Here is an 18,549-nt window from a genome sequence, read left to right as displayed (position 1 = left end):
ATGGATTCATCAATGTGTGTGCCATTCCTAGGATGGATTCATCAATGTGCGTGCCATTCCTAGGATGGATTCATCAATGTGTGTGCTATTCCTCGGATGGATTCATCAATGTGCGTGCCATTCCCAGGATGGATTCATCAATGTGCGTGCCATTCCTAGCATGGATTCATCAATGTGTGTGCCATTCCTCGGATGGATTCATCAATGTGCGTGCCATTCCCAGGATGGATTCATTAATGTGCGTGCCATTCCCAGGATGAATTCATCAATGTGCGTGCCATTCCTAGAATGGATTCATCAATGTGTGTGCTATTCCTCTGATGGATTCATCAATGTGTGTGCTATTCCTCGGACGGATTCATCAATGTGCGTGCCATTCCTAGGATGGATTCATCAAAGTGTGTGCTATTCCTCGGATGGATTCATCAATGTGTGTGCTATTCCTCGGATGGATTCATCAATGTGCGTGCCATTCCTCTAGGATGGATTCATCAATGGGTGTGCCATTCCTAGGATTGATTCATCAATGGGTGTGCCATTCCTAGGATTGATTCATCAATGTGTGTGCCATTCCTAGGATTGATTCATCAATGTGTGTGCCATTCCTAGGATGGATTCATCAATGTGTGCCATTCCTAGGATGGATTCATCAATGTGTGTGCTATTCCGAGGATGGATTCATCAATGTGTGTGTGTGTGCTATTCCTAGAATGGATTCATGAATGGGTGTGCCATTCCTAGGATGGATTTATCAATGTGTGTGCCGTTCCGAGGGTGGATTTATCAATGTGTGCTGTTCCTAGAATGGATTCATCAATGTGTGCGATTCCTAGGATGGATTCATCACTGGGTGTGCCATTCCTAGGATGGATTTATCAATGTGTGTGCCATTCCGAGGATGGATTTATCAATGTGTGTGCCATTCCTAGGATGGATTTATCAATGTGTGTGCGATTCCTAGGATGGATTCATCAATGTGTGTGCCATTCCTAGGATGGATTTATCAATGTGTGTGCCATTCCTAGGATGGATTTATCAATGCGTGCTGTTCCTAGAATGGATTCATCAATGTGTGCGATTCCTAGAATGGATTCATCAATGGGTGTGCCATTCCTAGGATTGATTCATCAATGTGTGTGCCATTCCTAGGATGGATTCATCCATGTGCGTGCCATTTCTAGGATGGAATCGTCAATGTGCGTGCCATTCCTCGGATGGATTCATCAATGTGCGTGCCATTCCTCGGATGGATTCATCAATGTGCGTGCCATTCCTAGGATGGATTAATCAATGTGCGTGCCATTCCTAGGATGGATTCATCAATGTGTGTGCTATTCCTCGGAAGGATTCATCAATGTGCGTGCCATTCCTAGGATGGATTCATCAATGTGTGTGCTATTCCTCGGATGGATTCATCAATGTGCGTGCCATTCCTAGGATGGATTCATCAATGTGCGTGCCATTCCTAGGATGGATTCATCAATGTGCGTGCCATTCCTAGGATGGATTCATCAATGTGTGTGCCATTCCTAGGATGGATTCATCAATGTGCGTGCCATTCCTAGGATGGATTAATCAATGTGTGTGCTATTCCTCGGATGGATTCATCAATGTGCGTGCCATTCCCAGGATGGATTCATCAATGTGTGTGCCATTCCTAGGATGGATTCATCAATGTGTGTGCCATTCCTAGTGTAGAAATATAGACCTCTAAGCCAGGAGTAGGCGAGTTGTCGCAGGCATTCAAATTTTAACCTGTCCCAGGCCCTCTTAATTAATAAAATGTATTGCAATGACAATAAACTTTAATGTATTTTTAATGAGATAAAAATAGTTTATTTCTTTGACGAATCTTAATAATACTATGCTCTAGTTCATCATGATCTTGTAGAAAATGATTCATTATATTATTAAGATGCGTGTATTTCTATGTATTACAAACTTAGGAATTCAAGACTATAACTCAGACTTTGGTGTGACTCAACAATTGACTTGTGATGGAAAGATATCCATATCTTTCATGAGTAGTCTTGTGTCAATATTAAGTTGGGGATATCGTTCGTGAAACAAAGACAGAACTTCTTCTGTTGTCATGTTACCTGCGGAGAAGATAATGGGTATCAAGGTTTCTCGGCCCAGATCAATTCCCTCCCAATTCTTGCTTCCTAATCGGTGATCCCTCTCCCCCGATCTCATCCCTCCTACCCCCTCCTACTGTGAAGACCCAATCAAATATTCCCCTATTGTTTTGAATGATATAAATTGAGCTGAGTTCACTCAATCGAAGAAGAATACCTGTGTCTCCACGGAGTCCTTGTGCGGAGTGAGTTGATTACATTATGTATTGCGATTGTAACAGAATGAGTATTCTTCGCAGTGATATCAAATTATACAAATATTCAGTGAGTGGACATGACTCTGTATGTACACAAAATTGTTACTTCAACACCAGGATGGATTCATCAATTTGTGTGCTATTCCTAGGATGGATTCATCAATGTGTGTTCTATTCCTAGGATGGATTCATCAATGTGTGTGCTATTCCTCGGATGGATTCATCAATGTGTGTGCTATTCCTCGGATGGATTCATCAATGTGTGTGCTATTCCTAGGATGGATTCATCAATGTGTGTGCTATTCCTAGGATGGATTTATCCATGTGTGTGCTATTCCTAGGATGGATTTATCAATGTGTGTGCTATTCCTCGGATGGATTCATCAATGTGTGTGCTATTCCTCGGATGGATTCATCAATGTGTGTGCTATTCCTAGGATGGATTCATCAATGTGTGTGCTATTCCTAGGATGCATTTATCAATGTGTGTGCTATTCCTAGGATGGATTTATCAGTGTGTGTGCTATTCCTAGAATGGATTCATCAATGTGTGTGCTATTCTTTGAATCCATCAATTTGTGTGCCATTCCTCGGATGGATTCATCAATGTATGTGCTATTCTTTGAATCCATCAATTTGTGTGCTATTTCGAGGATGGATTCATCAATGTGTGTGCCATTCCTAGGATGGATTCATCAATGTGTGTGCGAATCCTAGAATGGATTCATCAATGTGTGTGCGATTCCTAGAATGGATTCATCAATGTGTGTGCTATTCCTAGAATGGATTCATCAATGTGTGTGCGATTCCTAGAATTGATTCATCAATGTGATGTGCTATTCTTTGAATCCATCAATTTGTGTGCCATTCCTAGGATGGATTCATCAATGTGTGTGCTATTCTTTGAATCCATCAATTTGTGTGCTATTTCGTGGATAGATTCATCAATGTGTGTGCCATTCCTAGGATGGATTCATCAATGTGATGTGCTATTCTTTGAATCCATCAATTTGTGTGCCATTCCTAGGATGGATTCATCAATGTGTGTGCTATTCTTTGAATCCATCAATTTGTGTGCTATTTCGAGGATGGATTCATAAATGTGTGTGACATTCCTAGGATGGATTCATCAATGTGTTTGCTATTCTTTGAATCCATCAATTTGTGTGCTATTTCGAGGATGGATTCATCAATGTGTGTGCCATTCCTAGGATGGATTCATCAATGTGTGCTATTCCTAGGATGGATTCATCAATGTGTGCTATTCCTAGGATGGATTCATCAGTGTGCTATTCCTAGAATGGATTCATCAATGTGTGCTATTCCTAGGATGGATTCATCAATGTGTGTGCCATTCCTAGGATGGATTCATCAATGTGTGCTATTCCTAGGATGGATTCATCAATGTGTGTGCCATTCCTAGGATAGATTCATCAATGTGTGTGTTATTCCTAGGATGGATTCATCAATGTGTGTGCTATTCCTAGAATGGATTCATCAATGTGTGTGCTGTTCTTTGAATCCATCAATTTATGCGCTATTTCGAGGATGGATTCATCAATGTGTGTGCCATTCCTAGGATGGATTCATCAATGTGTGTGCTGTTCTTTGAATCCATCAATTTATGCGCTATTTCGAGGATGGATTCATCAATGTGTGTGCCATTCCTAGGATGGATTCATCAATGTGTGTGCGAATCCTAGAATGGATTCATCAATGTGTGTGCGATTCCTAGAATGGATTCATCAATGTGTGTGCTATTCCTAGAATGGATTCATCAATGTGTGTGCTATTCTTTGAATCCATCAATTTATGTGCTATTTCGAGGATGGATTCATCAATGTGTGTGCGATTCCTAGAATGGATTCATCAATGTGTGTGCGATTCCTAGAATGGATTCATCAATGTGTGTGCGATTCCTAGAATGGTTTCATCAATTTGTGTGCGATTCCTAGAATGGTTTCATCAATGTTTGTGCGATTCCTAGAATGGATTCATCAATGTGTGTGCGATTCCTAGAATGGATTCATCAATGTGTGTGCGATTCCTAGAATGGTTTCATCAATGTTTGTGCGATTCCTAGAATGGATTCATCAATGTGTGTGCTATTCTTTGAATCCATCAATTTGTGTGCCATTCCTAGGATGGATTCATCAATGTGTGTGCTATTCTTTGAATCCATCAATTTGTGTGCTATTTCGAGGATGGATTCATCAATGTGTGTGCCATTCCTAGGATGGATTCATCAATGTGTGTGCTATTCTTTGAATCCATCAATTTGTGTGACATTCCTAGGATGGATTCATCAATGTGTGTGCTATTCTTTGAATCCATCAATGTGTGTGCTATTCTTTGAATCCATCAATGTGTGTGCTATTCTTTGAATCCATCAATGTGTGTGCGATTCTTTGAATCTATCAATTTGTGTGCTATTTCGAGGATGGATTCATCAATGTGTGTGACATTCCTAGGATGGATTCATCAATGTGTGTGCTATTCTTTGAATCTATCAATTTGCGTGCTATTTCGAGGATGGATTCATCAATGTGTGTGACATTCCTAGGATGGATTCATCAATGTGTGTGCTATTCTTTGAATCCATCAATGTGTGTGCTATTTCGAGGATGGATTCATCAATGTGTGTGCTATTTCGAGGATGGATTCATCAATGTGTGTGCTATTTCGAGGATGGATTCATCAATGTGTGTGACATTCCTAGGATGGATTCATCAATGTGTGTGCTATTCTTTGAATCCATCAATTTGTGTGTTATTTCGAGGATGGATTCATCAATGTATGTGCCATTCCTAGGATGGATTCATCAATGTGTGTGCTATTCTTTGAATCCATCAATTTGTGTGCTATTTCGAGGATGGATTCATCAATGTGTGTGACATTCTGTGGCCTATGTACACATACTGAATAAGTATTTGACACTCTTCACAGACATGCGAGCTTCCAAGTTGATGTGTGCACGAAATTTCCAAGGCAGACATGGATTGTAAGGCACTACAGACACTCTATATCCACCTGTTGTCCAGCTTATGACCTGCAGGTGTAATAACAGAATCATTATCTCACTTCCTGTAGCATGGACAACTTTGAATGCGTTATGGGTTGTAACAGTGTACATTGATGTACATGTGTACATTAACAGTGTACATGTAACATGTACATTGATGTACATGTTACAACCATTATGGGTTGTAACAGTCTGTTCACAAAACAATTTTGCGTAACCTTTCGAAGATCGTCCATGTTGCATACAAGCCCCACCATGCTTGAGAGCATCACATGGTCTATGAACCATGCATGATCAAACAACATCAAACAAAGCAGGGCAGTTGCATGGTCTGGGATCTCATCACATATAAGGCAATCAATATCAGATGTATCACAAATTTTGCTTTACTAGTCAAGGACAATCGACTTTTGAAATTCAATAACATGCATATAGGCTACAGGAAGGCCGAGAACATGCCTATCTTTGAATCCTTGAGAAGTTCTTGCAAGAGTTGCTTGAATACCCGAGCCACCAGGTCTGGTCTGTATTGTGGTTGCTGATTGGGTTTGCAGTTTGCCGTTATCTCTGGAAGGAATGCATATCAGAGCAGAACATTTCGATGTTCCTTTCAGAATCATTGGAATCTCCCGCAATGAAGCTAACTCCAAGGGCCTGTCACTCACTCACCGCAGGCAGGTTGGTGGTCTTTCCGTCTTCTACCGACTCCTCTCTGGCCTTGCCCCCCCAGCCCTCTCTGGGCTCTGTCCCGCAAATATTCCTACAGGTCGCACAAGATCTGCCTGCAACCCTCTTATGGTTAAACTGCCAATATCAAGACTCTCTGCTCACCTTCACCCCTTCATTCCTCTTTTCTCCCGCCTCTGGAACAAACTCCCTCACTCTCTTCAATCCCACTCCACCCTCCAGGTCTTTAAAACAGCTGTTCACCACCATCTCTTATCTTCCCCCATCCAAAACCTTGATCTTTTCTATCCCCGATAATTTCACTCCAATTCCACTTTTTGAAATACCAACTTCTGTCCTGGAAGTCCTTGGTGTCCTTGTGTTTTATACTTCTCCCCACCCCCCCCCCCCCTTCCCACGCCTCCTCCCCCCGAGCCCTCTCCCTCCCACACATCTCCCTGCTCTTCAATGTTGTGTGCTCTCAAGTGTTTGCGTGCTTCCCATTCTCTTGTCTTCCGCTCCCTCTTTTTATATATTTTGTTTGTCTGGTTGATTTGTTTGTGAAGTAAATGTCAGCTCTTTCACGAGCCTCGATTCAGTATACAAAAAAATAAAAGTGGTGTATTGCATGTAAAAGTGAGAAGAAGGTCAGGCTTTCCATATGTACAGACTTTGACCATTGCATCCTTATAATTGTGTTGCATAGCCCAAGGACTACTTGCATACAAATATGGCACAACAATAACTTTCCCTGGTGTCAAATGTAGAGCAGCAGCACTGTTTCTGAACATGGTCCATTAAACCTTTGTGGATGTCAACGCGCAAGGATGCTTGGTTCTGATGCAAATAATCCTGCCTGGATGCCGCAGTCTTGACATATGCATCGACTAAGTACTGTTGGAGTTTGAACTACAATGAAGAGGGCAAAATTCCGTACTAACAGTCAGACGATATGGAAAGAAGTGAAGGTAGGTTTAACATTTGTCTTTGAGCATTTCGATGTTCCTGTGCATGCAAGGTACTCTGAACCAACCAAAATCTCCTCAAGGAAAAAGTAGTGGATACACCATAGCGTCACATTTCAAAGAGAGGTAGTTAAGGTTGCACAGCGGTCTTTCTTTTGGGTACACAATAATCTCATTTTGTACAGGATCAACAAATGGCTATAAACTTAATCAATAACATGGGTGATGTACAGTGCATTCAGAAAGTATTCAGACCCCTTCACTTTTTTCACATTTTGTGATGTTGCAGCCTTATGCTGAAATCGTTTAAATTCATTTTTTCCCTCATCAATCTACACTCAATACCCCATAATGACAAAGAGAAAACGGGATTTTAGAAAGTTTTGCAAATTTATTAAAAAGAAAAAACTGAAATATCACATTTACAGAAGTATTCATACCCTTTGCTATGACACTTGAAATTTAACTCAGGTGCCTCCCATTTCTCTTGATCATCTTTGAGATGTTTCTACACCTTGATTGGAGTCCACCTGTGGTAAATTCAATTGATTGGACATGATTTGGACAGGCACACACCTGTCTATATAAGGTCTCACAGCTGACAATGCATATCAGAGCAAAATCCAAGCCATGAGGTCGAAGGAACTGCCTGCAGAGCTCAGAGACAGGATTGTGTTGAGGCACAGATCGAGGGAAGCCTACAAAAAAAAATTCTGCTGCATTGAAGGTTCCCAAGAGCACAGTGGCCTCTATTATTCTTAAATGGAAGAAGTTTGGAACAACCAGGACTCTTCCTTGAGCTGGCCCCCCCAGCCAAACTGAGCAATCGGGGGAGAAGGGCCTTGGTAAGAGAGGTGACCACGAACCCGATGGTCACACTGGCTGAGCTCTCAGACGGTGAGAAACAAGATTCTGTGGTCTTATGAAACCAAGATTGAACTGTTTGGCCTCAATTCTAAGCGGCATGTCTGGAGGAAACCAGACACTGCTCATCAACTGCCCAATACCATCCCAACGGTGAAGCATGGTGGTGGCAGCATCATGCTGTGGGGGTGTTTTTCAGCAGCAGGGACTGGGGGACTGGTCAGGGTTGAGGGAACAATGAACGGAGCAAAGTACAGAGATATCCTTAATGAAAACTTGAAACAGAGCACTCAGGACCTCAGACTTGGCCGAAGGTTCACCTTCCAACAGGACAATGACCGTAAGCACACAGGCAAGACAACGCAGGAGTGGCTTTGGGACAACTCTGTGAAGGTCCTTGAGTGGCCCAGCCAGAGCCCTGACTTGAACCCAATCGAACATCTCTGGAGAGACCTGAAAATGACTGTCCACTGATGGTCCCCATCCAACCTGACAGAGCTTGAGAGGATCTGCAGAGAAGAATGGCAGAAAATCCCCAAATCCAGGTGTGAAAAGCTTGTCGCGTCATACCCAAGAAGACTCGAGGCTGTAATCACTGCTAAAGGTGCTTCAACTAAGTACTGAGGTAAGGGTCTGAATACTGATGTAAATGTGATATTTCAGTTTTTTCTTTTTAATAAATTTGCCAAACTTTCTAAAATCCTGTTTTCTCTTTGTCATTACGGGGTATTGAATGTAGATTGATGAGGGAAAAAATGAATTTAACCGATTTCAGCATAAGGCTGCAACATAACAAAATATGAAAAAAGTGAAGGGGTCTGCATACTTTCTGAATGCACTGTACGTATTGTCCAAACTTCGGTGTATAAACCCTTTTTGCGCTGTGTTTTGTACACTTTTGTAAGAAAATAGTCAAATGTTTGCATTTATTTTTCCTTGTAGGCTGATTTGCAACCTCAACATGAGTTACCCTACACCTCCAGGTCCAGGTGAGAACGCCTTTGCAGTGCACTGTGATTTTTATAGTTTGGAAACTTTATTGGCCGGTTTTTTATATATATATATATATGTGATAGTATAGACTATAGACTCATGGAGGAGCTAATTGAAAATGGCAGCACATTTATATATTACAAGAAGATACAAGAGGGGTGCAGACCTCTACAAGGAAGAAAGGAGCAATAACACAACAAGTACTAATAGCTCAGACTGGAACGGAATGGGAAAGAATCGGAGTGTGCAAGATCGTGGATGTAGAGCCATTGATTTTCCACGATCATGGAGATTGGAAAATTCATGGAATCAATGACTTGAAACGGACAAGAATGGAATGTAGTAAATTACATGAAAAAAAAATCAAGATTAGGTCGAGTTATAAATAAAATATTCACAATGTTGTATGATCCTTGTACTTGCAATAACCAATTTCCAGTAACCAATTACGTGTCTTGTTACATGTATGTGACACTGCACAACATGACGACATACATGTCGTCAATGTCATCCGAGGGCGATGATTGTGAAGGAAAATCTTCGACATTTTGCTATATGCACACAGTGGACACGCATGGGAAAGTTCTTTCTTTCTCCGAGAAAAGTTTTAGAAAATTCAAAGAGTGTGCCGTGCTTTGGAAAGAGTTAGATGGGAGGCAAGAAAGTAAGATCGCCGTGCAAGCAGACAGCCTCAAATTCGATCGGGTCAGTTCAGGCGTCAAACAACATCAGGGCCCTGGCCCGAAAATGGAATCGAGTAAAAATTTGTTATTCGGGGCTATCCACATGCATTAGTGTTTTCACAATTGTCTTCATATACTACTAAGCCCAATAAATGAATACGATACTTTGAGTGCAATGAATTGTATTTCATGTAGAAAATATTATCCTTTTTCTCATGCTGGAAAACGGCAAGGTCGGGCCGGCTGTCACACATAGACTGCAATGCAATAAGCAGTAAAAGCTCTATTTCTTGAAATTTGCAACCACGGGATTGGTTCACGAAGTTCGAACTTCACTTGGCAACTACATGAAATTTGGATGACGGGTGAAGAAAAATGCACTTTAATGCTGTCATCACAAACAGGTTTGATAATATTGTGCCAGAAGTTTCCTTATGATAAAAGGAGATCAGTTTTGATTTGATGCCAGAAGGCACTTGCATATAATGCTCTAAACTCTAAAGGTTCAAAGGAAAACCAGTTTCAAACTAGAACGACACTCAGTAGAGAGCATACCTCCGCCTGGTTGGTCATATCACTCACTGGTGAAGAATCGCTTAAAAAATTCAACTAGCTGGATCCAGATCTTCACCAAAATTGAATCGATTCTTCCTTGTCACACACACAACCTGTCCAACAAGTTTCGTCCAAACCATCCATAACTTTTTGAGATATCCTGCTATATGTGGTTTTAGCCTCCTCACTCCATGTTGAAGAATCACTTTAAAATTAAATAATTCTCATATCCGTATCCACAATCAGATCTTCACCAAAGTCGAATCGATTCTTCCTTGTCACACACACAACCTGTCCACCAAGTTTCGTCCAAATCCGTCCAAAACGTTTTGAGATGTCTGGCTATGTATCGTTTTTGGCCCCATCTCCCAATGGTGAAGGATCGCTTAAAAAGTTCTAGTAGCCGGATCCGAATCCGGATCTTCACCAAAATCTAATCATTTTGCCCTTGTCGCATATGCTACATCTCTGCCAAATTTCGTCCGAATCCGTCCTCAACTTTTTGAAATATTTTGTTCACAAACAAACAAACGGACAGACAAACAGACAAACAGACAGGATTGAAAACAACCTCCATCCACGTTTGGTGGCGGAGGTAATTAATGGTTTTACATGTATGCACCATTAGTTAACTGTGATGTATTAATTCAAAATGTAAAAAAACAAAAATACTTTTTACTGTATGGGAGCACTTTTCATTTTATTTTGTGAAAACTTACCCTCTGAAACAGAAAGACCTGTTGTTATTTGTTTTTTTGGTTTTTTTTGCACTTGCAATTTACTTACTGAAGGATATTTAGCAGTATTTTGGGGCTAATCACTCTTTAGCTCGAGTCTACGTACCTTTACACTGAACTGGTAACCTTTTTAAAGTTTCATTTGTTTGAAGCTACATCTTTAAAGTACTGTATAAGAATTTCTTCAAATCAACAGTACCAGAAGATGTTTCCATTTGATTGCTGATAGGTCAATACATGTACGTGTTGTTGTTTTTTTGTTTTTTTTGTAGTAATGCTTGTACATGTGTTGTAATGCCATTAAATTTTGTTACGATTATAAATTTTAAGTTTGTCATCTTACAAAATCAAGTTTGATTTAATGTGGGTTGGATAGGTTGATACAAAATAGAGCTACAGTGTCTGATATTAGTCAGCAAGTCATGGAGTTTATACTTTGTACCATGATCGAATTCAGTTGCTTTGTTAAATTATTTTTTTCAATGCTCTGATGCCTCCTGATAGATCAGGTAATTACACAAGTAAATATCCCTTGCAGACATACTTGATCAACCCTCTGATCATCATGCACACTTGTAAATAAACTTCTAAACTAAACTTTCTAAACTTCTGAGCATTTCTAACTTGTTGAAACCAAAGTTAGAGCACATCGATATTCTGAAAAACAATGAAATTTCACATGTGGTAGGGGAACCCTTCCATTAGTAAATTATGTTTTTCGTATAATCATATTTCAAACGTATCATTATTTCGTATAATCATATTTCAAGACTGTGTAATTCTGGGAAAAATCTCCACTACATGTATGTTGTACGTGATGAATTAAACATTAACTTTAATAGAGCAGATTACCCCAGTACGTCAGTGATCGCATCTACAGGAACACCACTAGATTGGCTTTCAAATATAAAAATTGGACAAGGAAAAAAATTGTGGAGGATTAGTGTTCTATTTTCTCACTGCTTAACCCGAAATCATGACTACCAAAGCATCCCTCTGATAATATGTAAAGCAATATGTCTTCTTAGATCATAGACAATTTGCTTATAATAATGTATTTGAGGTTTCACACTCAGTTTGTACTTAGCCTCGTGTTGGCTTAGCGGTTAGGGTGCCGGCTTGGGATCCTCGGATCTTGGGTTCGAATCCCGGTTGATCACTGAATTAATGCCAGGGAGGGTTGACTCAGCCTGTCATCCTTCCGAGGTCAGCAAATTGAGTACCAGTTCACTGGTAATTCCATGTGTGTCACAATAGGCGACTAACAAGGTTGGCGTCAGTAAGGGCATCCGGCCATAAAACATTGCTTCAAAAAGGGGACCACAGTGCCCGAAAAAGGCCAACCCCTGCTCTGTAGGGAAAAATGGCATCTAAACGTGGTTCATACTCAGTTTGTACTTCATTTGAGCAGTAATTATTTGAAAACATTCATTCCTAATGGTGCATGTCCTCCATGGGACACAAGAGGACGACAAACAAAAATTATGAAATTTAAAAATATGAATACTAATTAATGTGCAAGTTTTATCCTTGACGACTTTGTGTGCTTATTCACTCTATTTTTCTTCACTTCTCGTCCAAATTTCATGTAGTTGCCAGTTGGTGGTTGCAAATTTCAAGAAATAGAGCTCTTATTACCCCCGCCTGAGGAGAGGGTATTGCATTTGAGTCCGTTTGTTTGTTTGTTTGTTTGTTTGTCCGCACAGAATAAATATGATTTTCTCTGCAACTCCATCTGTAAAAATTTTGAATGATAATTATGATGTCATAGGTCACGTGGTTTGGCTGCCATCTTGGAAAAACCGAAAAACTTTGCACCTCTATCTCCGAAAGTGCTGAATAGAAAAAATTGAGACATGGCTTATCGTAAAGAACTCTCCATGTGGAATAACACCTGTTAATGATGATGTCAAAGGTGCCTCCTCATAATTTGTCATAGGACATTATGATGTCATAATTTGACTTGTACAAAACTTCATCCGATTAAGATAAAATGTATTGGGAATAATCTAGGAATAAATTTGTTGGGGAAAAAAAAATAATGATGACGTCATCGGTCACGTGGTTCGGCCGCCATATTTGTTTTAACACAAAAGCCTTAAAAACCACTGAAAACACATCCTGGCAAAGGTTTGCAATCTCTGATTGCTCTTTCTTGTTGCTTATTAGGCCCCTACCGGTGTACACCGGAGTGGACTATAGGTTTGCACGCCGTCAGTCTGTCAGTCCGTCCGTCAGTCCATCCGTTTCACGACGTTTTGATCCTTTTTGACAAAGTTATGGCACTTTGAACTTTGGTAATTCTGATAATTCTGATGATCCTTAACTCAGTGCCATTTTAAGTTTTAATTTCCTTTAAAAACCATTTTCTCTGCAATAATTGGACCGATTGAGATCAAATTTTCACCGTAGGGGGGACTCGGTCTGTAGAATATTTTAATGGTAATTATGACGTCACAGGTCACGTGGTTTGGCCGCCATATTGTTTTTCGTGAAAACACGAAAACCACGTTTTCTCCAACGGCTGAACAGATCGAGGCCGGAATTTGCAGGCAGAGTCGCATACCCATAACGAACAAAAAAGTCAGCGAGCATGACGTCATGCGTCACATGGTTTCAGAGCTGTGATGTTTTTAAGCATGAACCTTTAAAACCTAGCCCCTCCCTCATTTTTGATCCAATGGAGGGGAAACTTCACAGATATGTTCAGCATGTTGGTCTACTAAAATAGCCTTTTGGAATTTGCGATAGGGCACGTGGTCTGACAGATATCGTTAATTAAACGAATTTTTTTTTTTTAAAATGGATATCTCTTGAATCGCTCGTACCTCAGACCGTGAGTTGGTAATTATATAATTCACACAGGGCAATACGTGCAGGCTGCTCCACGGAGCGACCTTGCAGGCTTTTCAACGAGGCAAGGCGTGACACACATGTGTCTCAGCATACCTCAGATAAAGTTTGAAAACCAGCATCAACCGTGCATAAATTTGCATATTCGATCATTTTTGACAAAGTTATGGCACTTTGAACTTTGGTAGGGGACATGTATTGCAGCGCAATACTCAGAATGCTTGTTGCATTTCAGTCTAAAGATGGAACAGAGTCCTTCCAAGTCTCGAAGTATCCACCTCCGTTTCAATAAGGGATTGTGATTCATGGAGAAAACCGTGTAGTTTTGGTGTTCTCAATTTTTTTGTTCCGAGGCCTCTTTACAGGACCGTCACCGAACCTCAGACAGCTTCCATCTGTTGTGTACTGTATGTGTGTACATATGTACTTGTTCACATTTATGTTTGATGGGTATCATTATTTATCACATAAATTGATTAACAATGATGATTGGACTGGTTATCTTTGACTACCTGAGGATCACTACCCACTATCGATGTATTTTTCATGATATATAGTATTTGGATGTGGGAATATATTCAGCGACTTATTAGGTTCAGAAAATAATTGGTGTATCAGTGTACTGTTTTTCATCAGTGACTATCTGACTGGCTGGTTACTTTTGATATATCCTTGAGACTGAGGGATTAGAAGGTTACAGAGCATTTTCATAAAATAAAATAAAAATTCGCTGATTTTGTATTTCTCAGGTGCTCCAGGATGGGGTGGTGTCCCCCCAGCTGGATCCGGCTCTCAGGTCCCCGGTCCACCTGGGATGGGGTTGTATGGTCCCCAAGGTGGTTTGAACCATGATGTTTTCATGCAAATGGTATGGGTAGCCATATTCCGAGTATATTTCAATAAACAAAATGAAGTGCTACAGCTGGACAGAATGAGTTGAAAACTGGTGGTTATACTCGAAGTGTGCTTGGGAATGTTTTGGGTGATTAAAATAAATTCCTTGATCCCCAGGATTCAGGGTGGAGGGAACATGCAAATTCTCGATGTAAATGTTATTGTATAGCACCGCTACAAATGTAGGCTGAATATTGCAAGCCAAAAATAAAATACACCAATGCGTGACTTTCAAATGGTGTATTCCGCCACAGAATGCTCAACGCACATGCGCAGAAACCGCAGGAACGTTAGCGTTCAGGGCATCATAAAGTATACTGAGAAACTATTGTTACTTAAAATGGCTCACAAAGCTTCTGAAATAAGCCAAGGATACATGGAAAAGTACCTGATTGAAAGGGCTGTGCCTTTGCACAACAAAGGACTTGGAGAACTCTCTCAGCTTGCCGAACAGGAAGCTGCTTGTTGTGCAATCTCCTGACCATGTGGACGGTCGTGTGTTACACAAGCCCCTGATGGATCGCGACCAGTCAATAGACTGTGTATCTGGATTAGGTGCTTCTGAACATTGATTGGAAGGACCTATCTATGGTATTGAATGTGCAGGGTAAGTTTAAAATTTACTATTAATCATGTTGGGAGGGTGGGAGGAAAGTGGGAGCTATTATGGGAGCTGAGAGGGCTGTTGTAAATATATTGTTTATACTATACTCATAGTTCAGGGTGTGAAGAGCACCACAATGCTGGTATGTTAGATATACAGAGAGTGGACAAAAAAAAATGGAAACGCGAGAGTACACGGGTGGGGTTACCACAAACGGAATGTGGGCTGCCGTGTTACTCCCCACATAGGGCCTTCAACCTCGGCAGCCAATCCCAATGGTCTCGCCCGCATGGTCTCTCTGCAGGTCCCACACTCCCCTTTCCCCTCCCTTACCCCTTCTCCACCACTTCTCCATCCCTTCCCCCTTCTCCATCCCTTCCCCCTTCTCCAACCCTTCCCCCTGCTCCATCCCTTCCCCCTTCTCCATCCCTTCCCCCTTTCCCTCCCTTCCCCCCTCACACTCCCCTGCACCTCTCTCCACCCTCCCCCTTCCTCTCTCCACCCTCCCCCTTCCTCTCTCCACCCTCCCCCTTCCTCTCCCCCACCCCCGGGCTGGGTACTTCAGCTAGTGTGTATATATATATATATATATATATATATATATATATATATATATATAATATATATATATATATATATATATATATATATATATATATATATATATATATATATATATATATATATATATATATATATATATATATATATATATATATATATATATATATACACACTGTGTATATATACAGACTTGGCATTTAATATGGAATATTTTTTTTGTGGGGGTGAACCTACTTTTCAAGATGTCTTAGAACCAAAAGTTCATTTGAATTATGTTGAAATTATTCTAGATTTTGTTAATGTGACCTTGAAAAGAAACAAAAACCACATTTGACATTTCAAAACAAATAAATTGATCCTTGAAAGTGATGTAAACTGATATCGAACTCAATTCATGGACAGTACTGTGTTAAACTTCTGTACGTTTTCCAGAAGTATCTCTTTATTTTGCACATTAGCCAATTTTTTTTTTAACAAAAACAAAAGTTAAATTACGACTGGGATTACGGACAGTAAAATTACAGTTCAGTACTTCGTGTAACCCCCACGAGCATTCAGGAGAGCACGTACACGTTGAGGCATGCTGTTCACGAGATTTGCCAAGGTTTGGACAGGAATCGCTTGCCATGCAGTGACAATAGCCTGCTGCAATTCACGCACAGAGGTCGGCTGCTGGTTCAAGTGGTCGATTTGACGCGTTAATTCTGCCCACAAGTTCTCTATCGGATTCATATCCGGGGACATGGCAGGCCACTCCATATGCTCTACACCTTGTCAGCAAGAAAGTGTTGGATCATGCGAGCACGATGAGGCTGTGCATTGTTATCTTGGAAGACAAAGTTTCCTCGAAAGGCTGCACGAGCAAATGGAAGCAATATTTCTTCCAGAATGACCCTGTACTTGAACTGGTTCAGGTTTCCATTCAGAACAACCAGGTCAGTTTTGCCCCCTGCATGAAAAGCAGCCCAAACGGTCACCCCACCACCTCCAGCTTGGACTCTTGGCACTATACAATCTTTGTTGTAGGCTTCATGTACTTGTCTGCGCACTCAGACGTGGCCATCTTGACGATAGACCAGAAATCTAGACTCGACACTGAAGATCACGTGATTCCAGTGTCCTGGCTGCCATTGGCGGTGCTCTCTGGCCCACTGCAATCGGCGCTGGCGGTGTTGTCTGGTCAGGCATGGCTTTCTCAGGGGATGCCTGGCACGATAGCCTGCTTGAACCAGTCGTTGGTTGACTAGCCTTCTGGATACAGGCACATTTGTCAGTTGCTGCCACTCAGCCCTAAGCCGATTAGCTGACTTGGTACGGCCATTGCGGACTAACCGGTGCAGCTGGCGATCATCCCTCCTTGTGGTTCTGCGGGGACGTCCTGGCCTCGGTATTGGAGTAGGGACACCCCTCTGAGCATTTAGTTTCAGGATCTTTGACACCTGACCTTGAGTGATGCCACACTGCCGAGCAATGGCACGCTGTTTCATGCCGTAATTTCGTAAAGCCACCACTCCATGACAAACAGCATTGTCGAGTTGACGGACCATCTCCAGAGGAAGCGGCAATAACTTTTGCAGACGTGCAGCAGTTGTTTTCCACTAATACAGAACGCAACAACCCTTGTATACCCGACTGTGAAGCCAATCATCAAATGCACCTGTCCATACATTTTACCACGCCACCTGTGATATAATCCTGTTGTTGACTTCTTGCTGTGACAGACAATCAGTGACATGGTTCTTTTAACAAATAAATCACCAAAGTGTAAAAGAAACTCACCAGATTGATATACTGAGTTAAGAAAGTAAACCCAAGTCAAGAAAAAAAAAATATTCCATATTAAATGCCAAGTCTGTGTATATGTGTATATGTATATATATATATATATATATATATATATATATATATATATATATATATATATATATATATATATATATATATATATATATATATATATATATATATATATATATATATATATATATATATATATATATATATATACTGTATATATATATATATATATATACTGTATATATATACGTATATATATATAGATATATACATATAGATATATATATATATATATATAGATATATATATATACAGTATATAGATATATATATATAGATATATATATATATATATATATATACAGTGATCCCTCGTTTATCGCGGGAGTTACGTTCCAGAACCCCCCGTGATAGGTGAAAATCCGCGAAGTAGAAACCATATATTAATTTTATTATTTTTATATATTTTAAGCCTTTAAAAACCCTCCCCATACTCTTATAAACCTTTCCCACGCTCTTATAAACCCTTTCTACACTCTTAAACACATTTTTGAGACCCATCCTTACGTATTAGAAAAATATTTGTACGTGTATATATAGCTGTGCAGTATATTTGAAAATACTGTAATAGATACTGGGTAAGTATATCAATAATAGTTTTTACTGTACTGCACAGCAAAGAAGAGCATTACAGCTCTTCTGAAGGCGCCACTTCAGCAGGCGCCTCGTCAGGTGGTGCAGTATCTTCGTCGTCGTCCGGAACTTATTTTCGTGCTGAAGACGTAGGCGTGTCTTCTTTCTTTTTTCGGGTGAGGAACATAGTGATGGGCAGTTGCTGGCGCTGCCTTTTCTTCTGGGCGAGGAGGTTTTTCTCGACTTCAATGCCTCCGTCGATTACATTTCTGAACTTAAACGAACGAATCATCTGGGGGTCCCATTCTTCAGCCCTTTCCTTAAGTTCTTTTGCCATTCTCACTAGGGTTGCGAGGCGTTCCAGTGATAGGCCTTCTTCTTCTTC

At 40.6% G+C, this 18,549-nt stretch overlaps 1 protein-coding gene across 1 annotated transcript in view; it reads left to right on the top strand.

Annotated features, from left to right (window-relative positions):
- The window catches only part of LOC137426151 (annexin A4), a 97,736-nt gene that overhangs the window by 7,580 nt on the left and 71,607 nt on the right, over positions 1-18,549 (top strand). The window contains exons 2-3 of the mRNA XM_068114846.2: positions 8,795-8,841; positions 14,423-14,541. Of these exons, the coding sequence (XP_067970947.2) occupies positions 8,795-8,841; positions 14,423-14,541 (166 nt within the window). The remainder of the gene's footprint in view (positions 1-8,794; positions 8,842-14,422; positions 14,542-18,549) is intronic.

The sequence above is a fragment of the Myxine glutinosa genome, chromosome 1, assembly GCF_964187855.1.
Source record: "Myxine glutinosa chromosome 1, kmMyxGlut1.1, whole genome shotgun sequence".
Taxonomy (NCBI): Eukaryota; Metazoa; Chordata; class Myxini; order Myxiniformes; family Myxinidae; genus Myxine; species Myxine glutinosa.
The sequence above is the reverse complement of the archived record's forward strand: the minus strand, read 5'-3'. Positions and strand labels throughout refer to the sequence as shown.